We start from the raw sequence: 22452 nt of genomic DNA, 5'->3' as shown, positions 1-22452 counted from the left end.
AGGCTGTTCAGTGAAACAATAATGTTTGTAATAGACAAAAACGTGTGTTCTCCCCTAAATTCATCCTTATAGTTGGCTCGATTGTTGTAAATGGAACTTTCAAAAACAGAGCAAACAAATCATAAAATAAACCAAAACAAGCTAAACGAAACCAGCTGGAAGCAGACACCCAACAGGGGAAATTTCAGCTCAGACTGGCATTTACGAACAGCCAAAAACTAGAATAGAAAGCTCTTAGCAACATTAACACTTGCTTTGCTGCTAGCTCTGTTTATACCTCACTGTTAGGACTGAGGGGTTTGATTTATCATGCTACCAACAAACTAATTTAATTCTCTTCCCATTAAAAACCTCTCATGGGTCTCACTACCTGTGCTGTAACCATTTCACATCATAAAATAGTTGTGTAACAGCTTAGAGAAAATACCAAATATTTTTTGCAATTGAAAATGGAAGGGAACATAACAAGCAGCATATAATTACATGAATTCAAATTTAGCCCAGACTTCAGGGTTATCTAGTCTACTTTGGTAAGGAGTATCATTGAATCAGTAACCACAACTAGTCATTATCCTAGAGGTGCCAAAAAACACTCCATTCCACTTTGGAGCTCTCTCAAGTAGAATTGCGTGGCTTTGCTTCATTTAATCCACTGTTTATTTTACTGTGCTTTTCAAGAGCCGCAAGTCTCAGAACACTTCATAAAGAAATCCAAGATTTCTGGTTTTCAGCTTACAAATCTGCTTTCCATTTGTATTTTGGAGCCGTCCTGCCCTCAAGTGTCCTATATTTGTTTTCCAAAGTTGCTGTACCTCCAGTCTTCCTTCCCGCAGATACTGGTGAGATAAGGAGAGAGGGTTCTGTTTTCCTCCGAGCAGACTTGGACAGCTCACGTGGAGAGGGTTTGTATCACAGCAGTTAAATACTAACAGAAAAAACAAGTAGCATGTTAGGAGTGGAAATTAAATACATTAACCCTAATGACAATACTGATTCACTTTCCAGCAAGCTCTCTGGAGCGGAAAACTCCCACAACTTTAGGCAGAGAAATCTAAAGGAAACACAAGATTTTGGCAGGGATTTTCAAACGATCCCTGAAGAAGGCAGTTATCCAAGTCCCATCACACAGCATTGTGTGTCCCTCCCTGTTATGGCCATGTTTATGCTCAGCCTATTTGCAGGAACAAGGGAAGCATGGGGAATTTTGCAGGCAGGCACCCCCAGATTACTGCTGAGGGATACATCCTGTGCTGGTCAAGAACAAGCTCATGTGAGAGAAAACTAAAGAAATACTGCCAAGGGAGACAAAACACGGACAAAAATAGCTTGTGGAGGAATAGCTTCAGCAAACAGGACTAGCAGACAAGTGTTCAAATAACCATGTCAAGCAGTTTCATAAAATAGCTACATGTGTAGGATCTGAGCCTTGAGCTTTGCACCTGTTCTTTCCCCTGACAAACGGGTAACATCAGCACTGGGTCTATGTTTGCACGACTTCATGCAGGCAACCCTCAAAGTTTCAAAGGTGTCTCTAGGGTGGTGCAGGCAGAAGACCCTCACGCAGCCCCTGCCCTTGCCTCCACCGGATGCGCACACTTCAGGTACAAGCAGCTCCACAGACATGACTTTTGTTCATGCGTTCTTCCACCCCACCATGGCAGGGCAGAGAGTTTTAGGCTTAAAACGCTAAAATAAGCCTCGGATCTTCCCGGTGCCCGTGAAGCCCAGGCAGACGAGCCGCCTGAGGGCAGGACAAGGAGCCTCGAGAGGCCGAAGACACCAATCCCGGAGGCGGACCCTGCCGCCTAGGGACCTCGACAAACACGGTGCAAAGCCCCGCTCGCTGCCCTGGGGCACACGAGCCCGTCTCCCTGACTTCCTGGCTCAGCCAAGCGCCACAAAACGCGGCTCTCCCCACGCGAGAGCTCCGCAAGTGGAAGCGCCGCACCAGGCGCCCTCCTGCCTCCTTCACAAATGGACACAAGCCGGAGAGGGGGCGGTGAGGCGGCCGCCGTTGGCTCGGCAGCACCGCGGTGCCAGCCCCCCGATGCCTGATGGTGCCCGCCGGGCAGGGAGGCGGGGCCGGAGGAGGTCGAAGGGCGGTGGGGCAGGCGTGGCGCGGCGGGACGAGGTACGGCGGAGGGGCGGCGGCGCGCCGTGTCCGGGGGGGGGTAAGTCGCGGCGAGGCGGCTGAGGGCGAGCGGGCGGCGGGGAGCGCGGTGGGGCTCCCCTTGGCAGCCGCCTGGCTTCGGTGGGGGTTCCGCTGTGGCGGGCGGGGAAGCGAGCGCGGGGCTGCGCGGAGCGGAGGCGGCGAGAGGGGGCTCCGGTGGGCGCGGAGCCGGAGCGGGAGGTGGAAGGCTCCACCCGAGTGGGAGCGGCCGGCTGCGCCCGGCGCCCGCCTGCCGGCCTGCCTGCCTAGGGCACGAAAGCCCGGTGGATCAGAGGCCGAGCTCTGAACCTGGCCCCTGCCGCTGCAGACCTTGTTTTAGGGAGTGCCATGGTCCCCTTAAGCCCAGTCATCTTCCTGAGGGGGTTACAGCTAGGGGTGGGGTGGGTGCTCGCTGTGAGTTGCTCGTTTCAATATTAAAGGATTGATGTAAAATGATGAGTGTATGTTCTTTCCTGCCACCCCTTTAACACTGTGATCAAGGACGCACCCACTCAGGTAAAAAGAAGGATGCATTTAATTAGTGTACCCTTAATCTGGGGGAAGGAGGGGAAAGGTGTATCCCACTGGCTGCTATGAGAGAAGCCATAGTGCTGCTGGGGCTGCCTGGCCACTCATGCCTTTACAAAGCACAGCCGGGGAAGCAGACATCAGTGTTGAAACAGGAACTGAAAAGCTTTTTGGAGAACAGAAGCCTAACCTGGGACAGTGCATCAAAATCTCAAGGTGAAACAGAAGGAGTGCAGGCAGAGAGAGGTTGAAGCTTCTGTATGTATAGCTTCTCAAAGATGGCCTGTCTGGAAGCTTTGGGTAAACTCTGAAAATTCCTATTTTTACTTGGTGTTTCCGGGCCTGTCACATTCCACTTGAAGTACCTGAAGTAGAGCCTTGTTGACAAGGCAGTAAGCTGTGCACTGACAAGACCTGTATGTATCTGTAATGTATGCCCAGATCAGCCATATGGCACAAGCACAACAAAACCTTGGGGTGGTGTCAAGCTTTTTGCTTGCATACACATGTGTTTGACTGGGAAAAAGCATACCACATACATGCCCAAAATGCCAATTTCCCCTACTGGAAATACAGTGTACCTTTGTACTGAGGTGTAAGGAGGGGCAGCAGTTAGTGAAAAAATGATACAATAGCCAATAGACACCCCGTCACCTTTTCAATGTTTTGACACAGTAGTTAAACATGACTTAGGAGATTGTAGTGTTACTTAGAACACTAAGTAATGATTTTTTAATTATTTTTTTTTTATCAGGAGGAAAGACTTTGTCTTCAGTTACAATGTGTTTTCTTTTCCAGAGTTGGGACCATGGCTATTGACTGGATTGGTTTTGCATATGCTGCACTGCTGGCTGTTGGAGGTGTTGTAGCATACACTCGTAAAGGTAAATACTGGGACAGCAGGGTTTGAAAATGAAGTATTGGGGGTTCTTCTCCTCTGCACTTTGTTAAAAAAAAAAATTAGGCAAGACATGAAAACTTTGCTATAATGAATACAACTGCATCTGAAATCCATCCTGTACTGCTATAAATGAGCTGAGTCTCGTGAGATTTACTTGGGTCGACATAAGTATTTAAATGGTCACTTTTTTCTATTAATCTAGCTGATGAGTTTGTCTTCAGGGCAGAAAGGGCTGTCATGTTATCTTTGACCTTCAGCATATATGGGGCCTTCTCATTTCCTTTAATCAGCCCTGTGTTGAGCACAGGTAATTTTTGATTAAAGCTTGTTTTCTGTGGAAGCATCCAGGCCTGATTCTGAGATTCCCAGATGCACACTGGAAAGAAAACCCTTTACTTGCGTATTCTGATTTGGTGGTTAATTATCTCATACTGTTAGAATTGTGCATTTTCACTCTAAGATAATCAGACAGGTTTTAGGTTATCATGTACTATAAAGCGCATTTTCCATATTCCAGCCGGTTTTGCAGCCCTTTCAAGCCCTGCTCGATCCGAGCATCCCGGCAGAGGTCGCAGTGGTACCGAGGACGAGCAGGCGGGATCTCCAGGCTGGTCCCTGTGATCTCTCCCATAGTGCAGAGATCTCCCTGCAGCGCATCAGTCCCCGCTGTGGCCATCATCCATCCCGATTCCTGCGATATAGTCACTGTTTTCCCCGCTTAGCGTGCACATACTTGCCCTTAGAGACGTGGCTTTATAGCTGACTTTCTGATTTGTACCCAGATGTACCCACTGACTATCGCATTCACTTGTTCTTTTCACTCTTTAATAGTTGGTCAGTCCTTGTGGCAAATCTAGATTACTTTTTTTAATGGTAATAATTTCTGTTTTCTTACAAAGTCTTGATTAAAAATATTCACTATAACAGGACTGCGAGCTAAATGACATCTGGGGATCTGGATTCTTTATTTATAAAGATTTGGCGATCAGCTTAATCCAGATAACGCCTGCTGTGCTGATTCTACACTTTTATCGTATGGTACAGTCAAATGCCTATTCAGAAACCTAAGAATATTACTGAAAATCTGGGCTTTATGAACCAGTTTTGTAATAGCACTGAAAGAAGGTGTCAAGTTTATTTGAAAAGACATATTTCCATCTTCATTGTGATCTATTCGGTTTTTAATTTTTAATTGTGATGTTGGTAATACCATTTCTTTGTGCAGGACTGATATCAGACTGAAAGGCCTATGACTACATGTGTGGTCCAATTTACCCTTTCTATATATTGACACATTTCTACCATTTTTGGAGATTCCCAAGTGCTGTAAAACATAGTTAAAATCAACAGACAGTGTAGAGAAATTACAAAAAATGCTTTTAAAGGTATGTATGGTAGAGAAAACAGCCAAATTTAGGTTTGTGCTTCGAAGATTATTTTTCCTAAACTGCAAGTATTACTAGCTCCTGATCATCTTCCTGTAGTTTAGTCAATTTTGCCCCTAATGCCGTGCAAGAGAACGGCGCAGTTATGGAAATATTGCCTCTCTATTCACATTGGGTGAGCTAGCTGCACTGTAGCAAAATCAATTCTATTTTTAAAATATTTGGATAACACTATGTAGAGAGAGAACTACTGTGAAAAGATTGAGATTAAAGACGCTGCATTGAGAAATAACACTTCAATGGTTTCTTGCAGGTAGTAAAATCTCTTTAGCTGCTGGTCTTACCTTTGGTTCTGCGGCTGGTTATGGAGCTTACTGCATAACACGTGATCCGAGAAATGTGAAGGTATCATTGTGTAAGTGTTTTACTACAGTAAACAAACAAACAAACAAAACCCTATCCCCCCCAAAAAAAAACAGTTGCCTGAACTTGATGTGAAATTCTCTCTTTTATCAAACTTTGAGTATTACTTTGGTTTAAATGTTAGTTTTTAAACAGAGTTTGACACTTAACCTGCAAAATTGAAGAGTTGAACTGTGGAACCATTTGTAGGGTAAGGCAATCATTCACACAAAGCCAGCAGGTGTGTGTTACCACCTGGCAGCACCTCCTTTTGTTAGATGGTTACCTAACATTGCAAATAGTGTGAAATCCAGCAAAGAAACATGGGAAAATACTAGAATAAAGTCATTAGCGCTACAGATTGGAATGTAATTTGAGAAGTAAAGTAGGTGTGGGAATCAGTCTTGCACAATGTAACTTATCCTCAGCTCCCAGTGACACAAAGAGTTTGACTTAGGGTTTTTAATTTGTTGCTAAGAAATACAGGATACAAACCATGCAATAATTGTCATGTTACCTAGTTTGCCATGAAACCCTCATGGGGGCAAGAAACTACAATCTCTAAGGGGGACATTAACCTCACACAACTGATTTGCAGTAAGAGCTGTTGAGAGCTTGTCTCATTCGTGATTTTAGCAAAGGTGGCTTAGGCTGTGGTTTCACATGCAGAAATGCATTTAAAATACATTTAAACCAGATAATGCAAGTACACAATCACTTTTTCTGGTCTTAGTTAGAATTTATGGTATACTGTTCATGCTGGCTTTGTGTTTTACACCAGCCACAGTTGTAAAACTTTCCAGTTCAAAAAATCTTGAATAGAATTGTTAGCAAAGTGTGTTCCCACCGAGTTCTTTTGCAAAGGTGGCAATGACATACCTGATCATAGAATCACAGAATGATTTTAAGTAGCATATGTAGCATACAGTGTTATACTTTTATGGGTTAATTAAATTACTAATTTGGGTACAGAATTTCTGGAAGAGAATACAAATTAAAACTTACTAAACATTGCCTGTTTCCCAATTCCCTGGTTTGGAAAGGACTAATACAAGCATCAGATATACTAAAATATTGTCAGTGTTGCGCATTTCATGTAGCTGTAGGCATGTGAAGACTTCCTTTCAACTGGAGAAATGTATATTACTAATTTAATAGAAATTATAGCAATACAGGTAAGAGTCCACTGTACCTGCCTTACGAAGTTCTTATATCTAGAGTAAAAGGAACACCTGTGCTGAATAAAACAAAGAAGGTGGTCTGAGCTATATGTGGTAATTTTTGCCTGAAGTGAGTTAAGAAGTATTCATACAAAGTACTCTGCCAGGGCCAACCATTCAAGCTGGTTTTAATCTCTTCCAGGCTGATGTATCTCAGTCTGGGAGAGGGTGTCTTCTGTTTTTTATATGCATAGATATCACAAATGAATAAAGAACTCAGTAGGAAGACTTCAGAGGAAGGGAAAGTTAGACATGCTCAAAAACATCTGCAGGTCCACACCTTAAAAACCTTTGGTGGTACTGTATCTGCTAGTTTCAGGATAATAAGGGCTTTCTGTAAAAAAAGTGTATTGCTTTTGTAGAAAATCAAAATATTTTCATATGCCAAACCTCCCAAAGTGCCAAAAGCAACTAGAGCACAAATGGAAGGAAATTAAGGGCATGGAAGAAAGTGACTGCTCTGGACTTAGAAACCAGTAAAGTAAATTGCAATGTAAAAAGAAACAAGTACCCAAACCTGTAAAAGCTTAGGGAGAAAATAAAATCCCCCTCCAAGCCCATAATTATCTATAGTATTTATCACTTCTGCAAGAGTCTCCTACAATAATGTAGGTAATGTATTAGTATGAGACCTTGATAGTAGGATTCTTGTAACTTGTCCTGTATACAAAGAATATGTAGCATACAGATAGCCAGGTAAATTTTCTTAGTTGTTTTATATATTATTCTTTCAGGCATTTTCCCACTGCCCCTGAAATTAACTTTGTGCTTTCTTGAATACTTTAATGCAATTTTATGTGTTTGAAGTAGGTGTAGAAATTCAGACTTCAGAATGCCACAGTTTGTGCTATTTCAGAGTGCAAGGTGATATGTCTAATTTATTGAATTTCTGATCTGAATCTGATTTACTGAATTGAATTTGGCTTGGTTTATTGAATTTCCTTGGCTGATTTAAGGTGAAATAGTGACTATTTAGCACTTCTGAAAATCAGGTCCTAGAAGTTGAATGACTTGAAAACTCACTTGCACATGTGAAAAGCCAGATACTGGTAACCGGAAAAAAGAACATTATAAAGTGAACAGGCTCTGTAGCCTGCAATTAATTGCAAATATATCAGGACTCTGGCAAGATGCATACGGTGGAATAGTCCACTCTTCAGACATTCCTGAGAGGATCAAGGGTATAGGACCAGAAAATAAAAGCAATGGATAATGGAGCATAATAGATTTTTTTCAGGGTATTTTTAATGAGCACACACACATAGCTGGTAGAGTTTTGTAAGACGCTTGTAACTGTCAGAGCTTGTTTTATGATGCTGGAGGGAGTTTCAAACTAATTCTTGACACCTGTGAGCACAGGACTGTCCACAGAGTTTGCAGAGAATTACCCAGGTGGTTTTAACTATTCCACAAAAAAAAAAAAAAAAAAAAAAACCGAAAGAGAGAGATTTATGTAACTGACATTTCTTTGGCTGCAGGAGCCCAGTTGCCCATGAGTTCTGTCTCTCTGCCCACTAGCTAGCTAGCTGCCTTTGCAGAGTTCTACGTGTTCTCATCGGTCTTCTCCTTTCTGTAGGACTCTGCAGCCATAGTTTGATATGAAATCCCCATGCTTGATCAGTTCATTGCTACCTCCATTTTTAGGTAAAACTGCTCCAGAATGAAGATTCAGTTCCTTTCATGACGTTTGTTCTCTGCTGCTGGCACTGCATTTGTTGCCCTCTTGGGCTGCCAACCTCTTGTCACAGACAAGGATGTCTCCCTTGTAGGAAATAAGTGAACTTGTGGTCATGATGAAAGAGACGCTGATAGCCATATTCTCTACCCAAAACAAGTGGCAATCCTTCCAATCTAGTTCTTAAGGCTCAGCAAATGTATTTTGGAAAAGCAAGAATGTTTTTATAGGCCCTATTTCTGATCCGATGTTTTATTAAATTACAGTTCGTAGCAAAACATAGCAATGACCTTTGATAACTCTCCATGTTCCTGAATGGTTCACTGGAAGAAGTGAGAACATAAATATATTGAATTATCTTTTACAGTTTCATCTTTTCTTTTGACCATTATAATGGGAATGAGGTTCAAGAGGTCCAAGAAATTAATGCCAGCCGGACTAGTAGCGTGCCTGAGGTAAACATATATTGAGGATCTTAATGTAAAGATTTCACTGATTTTCAAGTAGTTGCCATGTGACATATGATTCAAACGAGTATCGGTGGAAGTTATTATCATGCAGCAACTGTATGATTTAAGTGAAATTAGTTTGGAGGTCACAGTCCTGTTTCCAGTGAACAGCTTTTTCATCTCACTAGGCAGATACATCTGACATGGACTGACTTTCTCAGCACAGAGAGATCTGCAGTTAAATATTAATGCATATTGATAAGGCTCTTGGAAGAACCTGAGGTGAGCCTCAGTGTTTTCAAACACATAAGCACAAAATTAGTCATCAGATTTCATACAACACAGTCATCTTAGAAAAGACCAACACTTTTGACTTTTTTCCCAGTCAGTCTGTAACTGAAAACATTTTTCAACTGTAAGTCAGAATCTTCACCTTCTGAAGGGGTAATAACTGTTGCTTTGTTGTTACTACATTTAATGTAACACCATTAACAGTTTTACTCCAGTTACGTACGCGGAGCTAAAAATCAGATGCAAATTGTCAAGATACAAAATTTAAGAATCAGGACTTAAACTGGAAAATTTCCATTTTGGATTGCTTTTCAAGCCTAGGTGGACTGTGTGTTTCAACAGACACTGAGGCTGCAGATTTAGATCTTTTGAAAGATTGCTTACTAGAGGCTCTAGTGTCAGGTATTTATGAATGTGCTGTTATTCAATGATGACTTTCACTGGTTTTGTTCGTGCACAACTATATTTATGGGGTTTATTGTTCTGGGGTTTTTAGGGGGGTTTTATTTTTTTGGGTTCTTTTGCAGCCTTCTGATGATTTTGAGGCTTGTTTTGACGCTGCTATAGGGGAATTTGGCAACTTCAGAACTGAAGTATGACTGCCACACCCACCGAACAAACAGGCAAGCTCTCCATACTTGAAAAACAAGTTTGAACACAAGTCTTACATTGCATTTATCTTTTCTGTAAAAGGCCTGTACCTGTTATTTGGTTATTGACATTTCCTGATATTTTGCAAGCTTTTTATTAAAGTAAAACAGGTGGCTTGTTGATAATATATTTTGATCTACTTCTGTTTAAGCACTCTGTTAACTCGAGAGATCTTTCTCTGTAAGTTTTATCTCTTTTAGGGGTGCTGAGCACCCCAAGAAATTGCGTTAGTCTTGCACTGTCTCTCTGAGAGAAGAATATATAAATACATGTTTTGCTAAAAAGGTATATTGTATTGAACCATAATTTTCTAGCTTCTGAGACTAAGTAATCAGTTCTAATGACACTGTCAATTACTAATCAATACAGGCTCGGGCCTGTGCTGTGTTGCACTAGAAAACCCACCTTCCTTTCAAACACGATTTCTTGCCCCACTGTTTCTAAATGTGAAAACTATTATCAGTGTTCAAATAAAATGTAAAATGCTTGAAAGTTCTTAGTTTTTTATGCAGACTAGTGAACCATTTTGTCAATGGCAGGAGTCTGTTGATCTGCTTTATGCTCAGTATGGTTTAAACCGTACCATGCTGTAAATTCCCACTGGCACGAACCATGGCTGAGGAAGGATCACCATCATGCACAAACAGGATGTAAACTCCCTCTTAGTACTCTTTTAGCAGGTTTGCTGTTGTGGTTTTATACAGATTATCTTGCTGAAGCCCTCCCCATACACAAAGGAGACTATTTGGACATAAACTCTTCAGGGACTGAAGTTGCTTTGGTTTGCATAGAAAATAATTAAATATTCCCTGAGTCTCAAAGCTTAGCTAAGACTATCTTCTGGTGCACAGGAATGTGTGGCCAATTCATTAGGAGACTGAACAGGGATGAGTGCACTGTTGAAAACAAAGAGAAATTTTTCTTCTTTTCATCTTTTTCATGCAGAGCTTGCGTATAAAGACTATCATATGTCAGATCTTAATGCTGCACAAATCCACCAGCGGAATACCAACTTAGTGTTCTTGGCAGGAGCTTAGATGGTGACAAGGGAGCAGCTCAGATGTCTAAGTAAGTCCAAGCCCAACTGTAATTCAGCAGCTTTTGCTGAAATCGCTGAGTAGCTCTAACAAGTAGCCTTCTCAGCAAGTCCCTATGGGACTGAGGACTCACAAAACGCAAAGCTGATGTCCCATGCCAGTCTCTGTTGATGGTTCAGCAATCACGGTGTTTTTGGAACTTGAGTTCTATGGTGGGCGTGGCAAACTACTGCTTCCAGCTTGTAATCTTAACGTAAAACTCTTAGCTGATCTGAGCAGTGCCTATGTGCTTGAGGCATTTCCAGTTTGAACCTCTGAGATGCAGTAGGTGTCTCTTCTGCGCAAGCTGGAAAAGGAGTTAACTTTTGCTGGCAGTTAAAATTCTGTATGTACAGTGGTTGGGTGTTTTCACTGCCTCATCAGTTCAAGTCCTATGAAGAAAAAACAACTAACCGCAAGGAAGAAGAGTAGTTTATGGCACTGTTTGTAAAGGAAACAGTGACGGTTCCCATGAAATCAGGATCAAGCATCTGAAGCAGTAGTGAATGCTTTAAGCACTGAGGAGATAAAACTAACTTTTACTGAAAGGGCGAGCAGCCAGTGCAGTTCTCTTTACGACTACTTGCGAAGTGCCTGAAGAAGGTAAAACCTTACCAAAAAACCCGTCAAGTGGCATTTCCTCATTGCGACCATCCAGCCAAGCAGCAAAAAGAAGAGCAAGAGAATAGGTGCTTCCAATGGATGAAAACCACGTCAGCTAATTAAACACAAGTACTTCGATCTTTCAGTGAACAAATCACTTCCAAGAGACTATGTGGGGATTAAACAAGTTCCTTGTGCAGCAGCCACACGATTAGATATTGTATATTTTCTTCACCATGGCAACAGCCTTCTCATCTGTTGGTGGCTTCCTCTGGCTGCCAGGCTGCAAGAATTTTTTGATTGTTGGAATGTTGCTTGTTCTTCCTTTAAAAGCCTGTAAAAAGCAGCAGTAAAGCCAATGAGAGCAAGGAAATTGTAATTCCATCCTTTCTAGCTTAAACATCAGGCAAGTAGGATTTTTACTTCTCGGACATGCTTATTAAACACAGAAAGGTAGTAGCCCCTTATAGCCAGCTCCGCACTCAGCGTTTTCCATTGGGAAAAATAAAAAAAGGGCAAAAGTACACCTACAACATACTAGTCACCTTGGAAAATCCAGGTGTGAGTATTCTGATCTGCAATGCTGGTGCTACAAAGTTTACCTTAGTTTCCTAAATGGGCATGGGAAAAAAATAATATTAAAGAGTTAAGATTCATTCTCAGTGCAAAGCACGACGAAAGACAAGAGCTAAGAAACTTAACAGCTCTGGTATATGATTTCTTGAAAATATAATTTTGCTAGGAAAACGACAGGAACTGCAGACACAACAGGCTGCAGACTTCCCTTCCTGATGCTCATTGCTGTGTTTGAAGGCATGGGAGGAGCAGTCACAGGACCAAAGTAGGAGTGTTAGTAAGTGAATTCCTGCCAGCTGGGAACAGCTCAGGAAATCGAGCTGGAGAAAGGAGAGCCCCCAGGAGGCAAGGCAGCGTAGTCATATTGTTGTAGTCAACAGAAATAGACAGAACTATCAGTAACATGGTACAATGGTTCAAAAGATTTAAACATCAATTAGCTTTTAAAACCGGACAGTGAAGTTTGTCATGTTTGTCATATTCCATGTTGAGATCCGATGATTACTAACCTGGAGCAGAGGGAATGCAGACAGTATATCAGGCTTACATTCTTCTGCCATTAAAATGGCTTCCAGCAGGTGGATGTCTGCCCAGCTTAATTTGTTGCCAACAAGATAATCCTGGCCATGGTCTTTTAAGGCCTACAAAATGCAAACAAGTTTAAAAAGTCTTATAGGATGTAACAATTTTATCTAGATATTCATTACAGATGGATTTCTACAAAAACACACGAGAGCAAATCCATGCAAGAACCAATAAAGTTAGAAAGTGATAGATAGTCTCATGGCGAAAAGTTAAATCAGAACTCATATTTCAGCATGTGTGGACCTATTGCTCACTCTAACCTACCGCAGCAGGTAGCTGTAGCGAATCCAGTACCACAAGAAAGACTTAAATCATCCAAAAGAAACAGGACTAAAGTAACTGGAAGAGGTAGTCAGGACAGTTTACCTGTAGCATACTTCAGGTTTTTTTGGTTTTTTTGATTTTTTTTTTTAAAGTTAAGTGAATTCCCAGATGTTTTAGCAAAATCTGAGTTTGCTGATTATAGTCTGAAATAGGTCAGGAATGAAGGAACACAGCCTTTCCACCCTTTGTCCTGTATGGAAGGATTCTTTCATGGCAAAGTGCTGATGCAGGAATCACAGCCTGCCAAAGCTACCAATTGCTGTAACAGACAAGTTGTGGTGAATGTTGCAGGAGCAAGAGAAGGAAACGCGTCTGTGCCAATGCTACTCTAATGCTACACTTAAACAGCTAATAAATGTGTGCTAAAAGTAGAACATCAGCCTGTAACTTTGGAAGCCAGTTCCTTCTCCAGTCCCAATTTTCCCTACTAAAATCTGCCAATTTTACTACTTAAACCTTCATGCTGAATACTGGCTCCATCATACAGTTCCAGAGTTATACTGTCACTTGCCATCTGGAACGGAGGAGTGTGGGGACAGAGGAATGGGCTAGGAGGGGAACCTGTTCTGCACTTGACTGCCTTTGTGGGCTACTGGTGTTTTAGCACTTACCTTTTCATAAACAGGGAAGTACCTGGTTGTAGCTCGTTCAATGATTAAGGCAAGATTCTTTTCTTTTGTGTCAGCTGCTTGAAAAGGGAGATACATAATCATTCCCATCAGGTCTGTTGTTCCCTCCACATACATATCAATCCTGAAACAAACATTTTTATTTCATACTTCTCATTTTACCAGTCTGTTTTTATTATTTTCTCAAAGACAATGCTGAAGCGATCACCAGGTAGAATGCTTATTAGTGAACGTAACCAGAGACACTAGTTTGCTTCCTTGTTCTTCCACTTTGATTCCAGGTCAGTTGGTTTTTCAAAGCACAGATCTTTACAAACAGGCTCACAGGGTGTGCAACAAGCAAGGCGTAAATAAGAGCCTGCGACTGATGTATTTCAAGTGGACTTCACCCTGTTCTCCGTTGACAATCTGTTCATCTGCGCGATGTGACAAAAGACCCCATATATAAGCCACACTAGAGAAAAAAGATAAAAACCAGGCTTGAGGTCTGATCATGGAAGGATCCCAGCTACCGATTGCCAGTTCAGACATGTCAGTCCATAATCATCCCCACGGCCTCTGGTGTTGCCCCTCCACTACCACAGAAGAAGCCCTTTACAGTAAGCGGCAGTCAGTTAGGTTAAGGACTTAACCAAACTTTTTCATTACTTCTTTTTTTAAGAAAATAAGGCTTTTTTCTTTTGCATTAGCCCTCTAACTATGAGAATGGAAAATATCCACAGCTTACATAGTAAAGTAATATTAGGAAAATACTGGTTTAACTTTCAGTAGCTTAAGCCACTGAACATGTCTTTTTTAAAATCAGCTTGAAGGATTCTTTACATTTTGAAAAAAGAAAATTAGAACACTTAAAGACACTTCATTTTGTGCAGGCAGCTGTGGGTTTTTCTACTGTTTTCTCAGTTAAGAAAAAAACCCCAAACAAGCAGCATAATTATTATCATGTAAAGGTCTTGCAGTTGCCCAGGAACTTAGTGCCCTTCTGGTCTCTGTGAAATCAAATGAGCCTGAAGGCAACCATGACATTCTCACCGTGTTGACAATTAACAATCATTTTTCTGTCACAAAGTCCATTCACCCAATCCCTGGATCTGAGGAGGCAAAGCACGAGCAGATGTATAGGCACCTCTACATGCGGATATTTCAAAACAATATTCTTCTCATAAATATTAAAAGCTATGGAAGAGTATTAGTAAGGATAGCATGCACTGTTACTGTACCAGGCTCTCTCCTTCAGGTCTTTTCCATAGAGGTTGTACTTTGCTGCTATGTAGCTGCCAATGGCTCTTGTCTGCACCATCTTCATCCCATCGATCTCCACCATGGGCACTTGCTGAAATAGCAGGTATCCATCTTGGGAAGACAAGGAAGCAAACTACTCACTACTATGCTCAATCTGAGAGAGACCTGGTGGTACATTAAGACATTTCCAATTCTGAGGGATGAAAGCATCCGCAAGCGAGCAGGTCTCTCATCTCTTCTTTTTACAGGTTGCATTGTACTGGAGCTGTTACACAAGTATCAGCTGTTATACCTTGTTATATTGGTGTGAATTTATGCTTAGGGTACCATTTACAGACTCACCGTTGCGTAATTTTTCTAGGTCTTCCTTCTTTTCTATGAATTGTTCCTCGAACTGAAAAGCAATGATAAAAAACAACACTGTGTCACTCAAAAAACATGGAAAAGTGGGAGGAAGTCTGGAAGTTAAACTACCTCTCTCCACACTATTCCCCACACTTCTCACGACTGTGTTGACCCCCTAGTCCTATTCTTCATCTCTGCTCCAGGAAATAATCCAGGACGATAGTGTCCCCAACCCCACAGCAACGTACAATGCTTTACACTTCAAAAAAGCTCCCCCGTTATGAAGACCAGTCTACTTGCCTGCACAACCAATTAATAGACACCAAATCATTCACTTAAAAGCAGCTGATGCAACGTGAACTATTGATAATTTTTTAATAAGTTATGCCTGTTACACACCGTTTATGTCCCTCTTTCCCCTACGGGCACATTTATTTTCTTTTTAATGAGAAGGACTTTTTAATGAGGGCGAGATCTTTGTTTCCTCAGCACTTGTGCTCTGCAGCTTCTCTGTCAGCAACGTTCGCAAGTGAGCACCATTAAAAACCTTTTTATTTTCGACAGAGTAGAAATAGTTTCTGAGAAAACAGTTTCAAAGCAGCGTATTCAAAGAAAAACTGAACGTAGACATTAAGACTCCTTAGGATGGTTTTCACCTGATGCGAATCTGGATAGCTCTCTACTGCCTTCAGGGCAGCTCTGCTGATTTATCTGACTTGGATCCTGACCCAAAGAATGACAAGCACTTTGCTTGGAGGTAACGTTCTAAAGGTTTTCATGTGGTAGGCATGGTCTTTCAGTGGAGAGCAACCATGAGACACAGGGAAGTAATGAGCATTCCAAATAAGTCGGAGATACACAGTTGTGGTGCGCAGCAATAATTTCAGATCTCAGCTTAAAGTATGTCTCAAAAACTACACTTAACAATTCTCTTTGTATGTTAAAACCCTTTTACTGTGCACTAGTTGCTCATGGAATATAATAAATACAGCGTAAGAGAGCGTATCACTGAATCTAAGCATTCTGCATCACAATATGTGATGTGCATATCTCTAAGCACAGATGTGATTGGGAAACCTTTCCAAAGAGTTGTCATGGTTTGAGCCCAGCCGGTAACTCAGAACCACGCAGCCGCTCGCTCACTGCCCCACTTCTTCCTCTCCCCGCTCCCGGAGGGATGGGGAGGAGAATCGGAAGAATGTAACTCCCACGGGTTGAGATAAGAGCAGTCCCGCAACTAAGGTATAATACAAAACCACTACTGCTACCACCAATGATAATAACGATAAGGGAAATAACAAGGGGAGAGGGTACAATTGCTCACCACCCGCCGACCGATACCCAGCCCGACCCGAGCAGTGATCTGGGCCTTCCGGGTAACTCCCCCCGGGTTTATATAGTGGGCATGACGTGCTGTGGTATGGAATACCCCTTTGGCTAGTTTGGGTCAGGTGTCCTGTCTCTGCTTCCTCCCGGCTTCCCCTCCTCCCTGGCAAAGCATGAGACTGAGAAAGTCCTTGGTCAGAGTAAACATTACTTAGCAACAACTAAAAACATCGGTGTTATCAGCGTTGTTCCCAGGCTGAAAGTTAAAAAACACAGCACTGCACCAGCTACTAAGAAGGAGAAAAATGACTGCTATAGCTGAACCCAGGACAAGAGTACATTTGAATCACAGATTAATCTGATCACTTTATAAAAAGGTACAAACCTCAACCCCAGCTGTTGCTAACAGCCATCGGATTGACTCCATCCTCCCCCTTCCGTTGGAATAGTGCAGCTTGGGTTTCCCTGCCATGGTCTCGGACTTCTTGTTTCCTGATAAGTTCAAGATGAAGATCTTACAGAGAATAAATGTTCCACTCCAAACTACTCAACACAGTTGGATGAATGTGAGGGTAAAAGGGCAATCGAGGCCTATGTACTTGATGCAACCAAGTTTCCTGTGGATTAGTGTAAAAAAAGAGAAAGTACACATACCAGAATATGCAATAATTCAAAAAAGAATGACAGAAAGTAGTTAGCACCTAAATTCTTATGTATATGTTTAAATCATATACATATCTTTAAAAATACTAACATAGCTGTGAGAGCTCATGGGAGTTTTACAACCAAAGCAGAACTGCTAGGTAATCCTGAATAAATACATTTTTGCCTTGTAGTGATGCACTCTCTTCAGCAGGTGTTTGGTTTTGTGACAGCATCCATGTCATACCAGTCTTGAATATGTGCTGTATCAGGAATCGCTTCACCAGAACACCAACCCAGAGGCACCAGCGTTACTTTCACCTTTCTCATGGTGACAGTTCAGAGCCCTGTGCTCCTGTGCCTGTACAAATATGAGCTTATAACAGCAATATATATTCCAGAATATACTGCACCAGGCCTGCTGACTTCCATGTGTAGCTAGCTCTGTTTTGACCACTAGCCAAATCACAATACATGCATTATAGATAACGTGCACTGACTTAAGACCCATTCCAATTTTATGAACAACAGTTAAACTGTAACATGGATTTATATCCTATTTGCCCTAAGAACATAACTTTAAAATCAAATCCAAACAACCTGGTCAATGCCCCCAGCAGCAGGGGACTGAAGTCAGTGCACCAGGTGATCACCCTGGGATGAAACACTTTGTTCTTTCAAATTTTACTAACCAGTGCAGTCACATGCCATAGTGTGATCTCAGCAGCTGATGCGAGATTTCCTGGTGCTGGCAACAAAGCTAACACTATGCTCTTATCTTATCTTCTAATGGGTCCCAGAAGAATGAAGCAGATTTAATAGAAGACTGTGTGACAGAGCGATTCTGTTCCTGCTCTGCAACAACTATCTCTTTGTAAAGCACTGAGTCGCGAAAGAGTAGCAAAGTTGGTAAATGATCTTTCTTGAATAGCGACAATTGACCTGAAAATAAATCACAAACTTTCTCCATGTTCTAGTGCGTCGGAGCTTCCTCGGACCTCTGCCAGGCAAATGCCACTGACAGCTGCTGCTGCAGTCTCAGTATTTAAAAAAATCACCCTGTTTTGTCCAAAACAACTCAGGCACCAGCCTTCCAGTAAGAAACAAGTAAGTGAATCTAACAGCAATCCCATAATCTGCTGCAAGACCTTAAACTTGCTTCATAATGGGATGTGAACCCCAAAGTAGTTCGCCAGCCCCCGGCACCCTGCCGCCACAGGCCGCGCGTCGCGGCGCAGCTCACGCCATCCCCCGGGCAGGGACCGGCCGCTCCTCCATCCCCCTCAGCCCGGCGGAGCCGCCGAGCCCCGCAACTCACCGCCACCAGTACCCTGCGCACGGGCCGCACCGCCGACAGACCGCGCTGCCCGGCCAGCTCCGCACGGACCACCCTCTCCGCCCCACCGCTCCTCCCCTCGGCGGCTCCCCTCGGAGGCGGCCCGGTAACCGCACGGGGGCAAGCGGGGCGTCGCTTGCCGCCAGGAAACCGCGTCCCTGAGCTCGGCAGGCGCGGCTGGGGAAAGAAGAGCCGCCGCAGCCTTGCCCTGGAGTCTTGCGAAGCCACTCTTCGCCCGGGGCCCGGTTCGAGGTCGGCGGCGTGCCGCGGCTGCCCTCCGGAGGGACACGGCAGCCGGGGCAGGAGAAAGGCTCCGAGGCCCCGGGGCGGCACTGGGCTCCCGGCGGTGGCGGGGCCGGCGGAGAGGCCTGGGCCGCAATCCCTGTGGGCGGGGCACCCGGCTGTCCGTGTGCCAGGGGCTCTGGGTCTGCGAGGCGGAAGGCTGGGTCTGTACGCGGGCTCCCAAACGCCTGGCTGTGCAGGGGAGCTCGCACAGCGCAGAGCCGGCAGCCACGGCCGAGCTTTCCAGCTCGAGTTTGTGGCCGCCCTCGGCAGCTGGGAGCGCTGCCTGGAGCCTTCCGTGAGGTGGGAGGCAAAGGCCTCTGCAACAACTCTGATACATGCTCTGCTGCGGGAAAACGCTGGGGTTTTTCCTTTCCTGATGGTAAAAACTGGTTCCAGCCGGCGCATTTCTTATAAAGAAACTACCTGTGTTGGCAAGAGTTTTAGTGTCCTGAGTTTGCCCAGCTTTAAACATCACAGCATGAACCACAGCTGAGGGAGGATCACCATCATGCACAAGTGGGATATAAAATCGCTCTCAGTGCTCTCTTAATAGGTTTGCTGTTGTGGTCTTTCACAGGTTATCTTGCTGAAGCCCTCCCCATACACAAAGGAGACTATTTAGACATAAACTCTTCAGGGACTGAAGTTGCTTTGGTTTGCATAGAAAATAATTAAATATTCCCTGGGTCTCAAAGCTTAGCTAAGACTATCTTCTGGTGCACAGGAATGTGTGGCCAATTCATTAGGAGACTGAACAGGGATGAGTGCACTGTTGAAAACAAAGAGAAATTTTTCTTCTTTTCATCTTTTTCATGCAGAGCTTGCGTATAAAGACTATCATATGTCAGATCTTAATGCTGCACAAATCCACCAGCGGAATACCAACTTAGTGTTCTTGGCAGGAGCTTAGATGGTGACAAGGGAGCAGCTCAGATGTCTAAGTAAGTCCAAGCCCAACTGTAATTCAGCAGCTTTTGCTGAAATCGCTGAGTAGCTCTAACAAGTAGCCTTCTCAGCAAGTCCCTATGGGACTGAGGACTCACAAAACGCAAAGCTGATGTCCCATGCCAGTCTCTGTTGATGGTTCAGCAATCACGGTGTTTTTGGAACTTGAGTTCTATGGTGGGCGTGGCAAACTACTGCTTCCAGCTTGTAATCTTAACGTAAAACTCTTAGCTGATCTGAGCAGTGCCTATGTGCTTGAGGCATTTCCAGTTTGAACCTCTGAGATGCAGTAGGTGTCTCTTCTGCGCAAGCTGGAAAAGGAGTTAACTTTGCTGGCAGTTAAAATTCTGTATGTACAGTGGTTGGGTGTTTTCACTGCCTCATCAGTTCAAGTCCTATGAAGAAAAACAACTAACCGCAAGGAAGAAGAGTAGTTTATGGCACTGTTTGTAAAGGAAACAGTGACGGTTCCCATGAAATCAGGATCAAGCATCTGAAGCAGTAGTGAATGCTTTAAGCACTGAGGAGATAAAACTAACTTTTACTGAAAGGGCGAGCAGCCAGTGCAGTTCTCTTTACGACTACTTGCGAAGTGCCTGAAGAAGGTAAAACCTTACCAAAAAACCCGTCAAGTGGCATTTCCTCATTGCGACCATCCAGCCAAGCAGCAAAAAGAAGAGCAAGGGAATAAGTGCTTCCAATGGATGAAAACCACATCAGGCTAATTAAACACAAGTACTTTGATCTTTCAGTGAACAAATCACTTCCAAGAGATTATGTGGGGATTAAACAAGTTCCTTACTTTTGCCCATAAACTTACAATGATCATGAGTTTTATTTGTTTTCTTTTTATTTATTTTTTAAACTGCAACTCTGAAAGTACAGGGACAGAAATGAAACACAGCGGGGGACAGTGAACTTTGATCTAGGAGACCACCTATGGAGCAAACCCAAAAGATCGTAGGTCTGAATGCAAATGATTTCCCCATTTTATGGAGGGGCTCTTCTCTCCTGCAGTTTATGAAGGGCAGGGGGAGGGGAGTCTTTCTGCAGTGCTCTGGAAGCTAGAGCTGAAAGATTCTACACTTCCAGGCATGTATTGTAATCAAAGAAACACAAAGTATCAGCTTACTTTTTTTCATGTAACTGCTCCAAGAAATATTATTTTCTGGACTCAACAGATCCAAACTGGCCTTTTTCTGTGACTTAGAAGTGAATCGTAGAACACGTTAAGAACTTGCCAACAAAGTTTAGGTTGACAAGCAGGTATTCTTTATTGCAGCACTGGGAGACACAGGGGATATCTCCTCCTAATGTGTGTCCCGTTTAAGCACCAAACAGACCGTGATTATATTGTTGCTTAACATACATATATATTACGTTCCCAGTAAACATCATACATATTCATTAGTTGTCCAAGAATCGCTTTACATAATTCCACGCCCATTTTTGCATGTGCATAACAACGTGGTAGTGGTCTTTGGTGATACTTTTACTTTTTCCAACAATCTTCATCACTTGGCCGTTCCTTGAACTCTTGTTCTGGAAGTCTTTGAAGCATGCGCAGTAGATAAGCGCTTACGCCAGCTTAATTAGTTTGGTAACACTGCTGACATAAGTGAGTGATTTCTCCTGATCCCTCTGCTTATCAGTTAACTTAGCTACAGCACCTCCTGAACATCTGCTACCTTCAGTTACTCTTTATCTACAGTCCTGTTTTGCTTACAATAAATTTTGTATGAAGGTCATAAGGTTCTAAAACCATGTCAGCTACAACAATTTATCTTATACAAGGATCCTTATTATGTTCTTTTTGTTGGACTTTGGCTTTTTAGGTTTGGAAAGTTTTGTTGTTATGTCAGCAACCATTAGTCCAGTTTCTGGCTGATTATTATGAAATATTCACACAAGATACTTTCCGTTGCTATTCTTGTAAAGCCACCAAGCTTGATGTTACTTAGAACTGAATTTTCTGATTTACAAAGTATTATATTTCATTTTGTACTTCCTTGTCTCAAATCCCCCCTTTTTCTGTCCTTTTGCAAATTCTTTTGCAGTCTTTTAAATTATCCCATCACCATTTAAGGTTTTTCTAAAATATTTCCCTGTTTCTACCTGGTGCTTAACTTTGCTCTTTTTCCATTCTTCATAATTCATCATTGACTGTTTGCAACACCAAAAGAAACATTGAATTGAAACACAAGTGACTACAATTAGAATTATCAATATTATTATTCCTATGAACAACTGTCTCAACCAGGAGAGATTTGGCAACCAAGATGTCAATTTCTTCCAGATTTCCTCAAATCCCCATGAGGTATCATCCTCAGCGACCTTATGGAACACCTTAACCTGTTCCCATATTCAAGTCCTTGGTCTGAGGTATGATTTCATGATACATTTTGGGGAATGGGAACTCCAATTAAAGGGGTGTCAAACTTTTCTCCTAATGTAAGGCCAATGGTAATGCCTGATAACAGTACAAATTTGTCTCTTGACAAATCTTACCAATTTGTTGTTTGATTAGATGATTCAACTTTTATACTTGTCCACTGGCCTGAGGCCTATATGGAACATGTAATTGTCAATCAATTTCTAATTTCCTGCTGATTTCTTGCAACAATTTTGCACTGAAATGCGAGCCTCAGTCAGAGGAGGTAGTCGCTGCTACCCCAAAACAAGGTATTACTTCATTTAATAGTGTTTTAATTACTTGTCTCACATTATTCACTCTACAAGGGAATGCTTCTGGCCAGCCTGAAAAAGTGTCTACCAATACCAACAAATATCAATAACCTCCTTTCCTAGGTAATTCAGAAAAATCTATTTGTACTGTTGTCCCGGATAATTTCCTTTCCAAATTGTCCCAATCTGATTCTTGTTTTCA

At 42.7% G+C, this 22452-nt stretch overlaps 2 protein-coding genes and 1 long non-coding RNA gene across 14 annotated transcripts; 1 reads left to right on the top strand and 2 right to left on the bottom strand.

Annotated features, from left to right (window-relative positions):
• The first annotated feature begins 1799 nt into the window (after positions 1-1799).
• On the top strand, positions 1800-10143 carry TMEM14A (transmembrane protein 14A). Of its 4 annotated transcripts, none has more exons than XM_030491254.2 (5): positions 1800-2131; positions 3476-3561; positions 5277-5378; positions 8628-8715; positions 9528-10143. In XM_030491254.2, the coding sequence occupies exons 1-5, from the start codon at positions 2055-2057 to the stop codon at positions 9565-9567; spliced, it is 393 nt and encodes a 130-aa protein (XP_030347114.1). In that variant the 5' UTR covers positions 1800-2054; the 3' UTR covers positions 9568-10143. The 4 variants fall into 4 exon arrangements, with proteins under 4 accessions (XP_030347114.1, XP_030347116.1, XP_030347115.1 ...); XM_030491256.1 differs by having other exon boundaries at positions 1854-2131; positions 9568-10143; XM_030491257.1 differs by having other exon boundaries at positions 2094-2171.
• A 373-nt stretch (positions 10144-10516) lies between these two features.
• On the bottom strand, positions 10517-20779 carry LOC115610147. The gene is made up of 3 exons (XR_003992123.1): positions 20368-20779; positions 19108-19109; positions 10517-11521 (listed from the first exon to the last, which is right to left on the bottom strand). It is a non-coding gene; the product is annotated as an uncharacterized LOC115610147 (long non-coding RNA).
• LOC115610141 (glutathione S-transferase) lies at positions 11524-18972 on the bottom strand. Of its 9 annotated transcripts, none has more exons than XM_030491232.1 (7): positions 18318-18972; positions 16743-16849; positions 15029-15080; positions 14665-14797; positions 13427-13568; positions 12416-12547; positions 11524-11664 (listed from the first exon to the last, which is right to left on the bottom strand). In XM_030491232.1, the coding sequence occupies exons 1-7, from the start codon at positions 18955-18957 to the stop codon at positions 11542-11544; spliced, it is 1329 nt and encodes a 442-aa protein (XP_030347092.1). In that variant the 5' UTR covers positions 18958-18972; the 3' UTR covers positions 11524-11541. The 9 variants fall into 9 exon arrangements, with proteins under 9 accessions (XP_030347092.1, XP_030347093.1, XP_030347098.1 ...); XM_030491233.1 differs by having other exon boundaries at positions 18543-18972; XM_030491238.1 differs by having other exon boundaries at positions 16743-16974; positions 17692-18734.
• Positions 20780-22452: the final 1673 nt, after the last annotated feature.

This window comes from Strigops habroptila, chromosome 6 (assembly GCF_004027225.2).
Source record: "Strigops habroptila isolate Jane chromosome 6, bStrHab1.2.pri, whole genome shotgun sequence".
Classification (NCBI taxonomy): Eukaryota; Metazoa; Chordata; class Aves; order Psittaciformes; family Psittacidae; genus Strigops; species Strigops habroptila.
The sequence above is the reverse complement of the archived record's forward strand: the minus strand, read 5'-3'. Positions and strand labels throughout refer to the sequence as shown.

Coding starts and splice junctions, on each gene's coding strand:
- TMEM14A (XM_030491254.2), top strand. CDS start 2,055: ATGGTGCCCGCCGGGCAGGGAGGCGGGGCCGGAGGAGGTCGAAGGGCG. Junction 3,562..5,276: donor TGTAGCATACACTCGTAAAG/GTAAATACTGGG, acceptor GGTTTCTTGCAG/GTAGTAAAATCTCTTTAGCT. Junction 5,379..8,627: donor AAATGTGAAGGTATCATTGT/GTAAGTGTTTTA, acceptor TATCTTTTACAG/TTTCATCTTTTCTTTTGACC.
- LOC115610141 (XM_030491232.1), bottom strand. CDS start 18,957: ATGTATCAGAGTTGTTGCAGAGGCCTTTGCCTCCCACCTCACGGAAGG. Junction 15,081..16,742: donor TAGCAACAGCTGGGGTTGAG/GTTTGTACCTTT, acceptor ATTGCTTTTCAG/TTCGAGGAACAATTCATAGA. Junction 13,569..14,664: donor GACCTGAAGGAGAGAGCCTG/GTACAGTAACAG, acceptor TGTTTGTTTCAG/GATTGATATGTATGTGGAGG.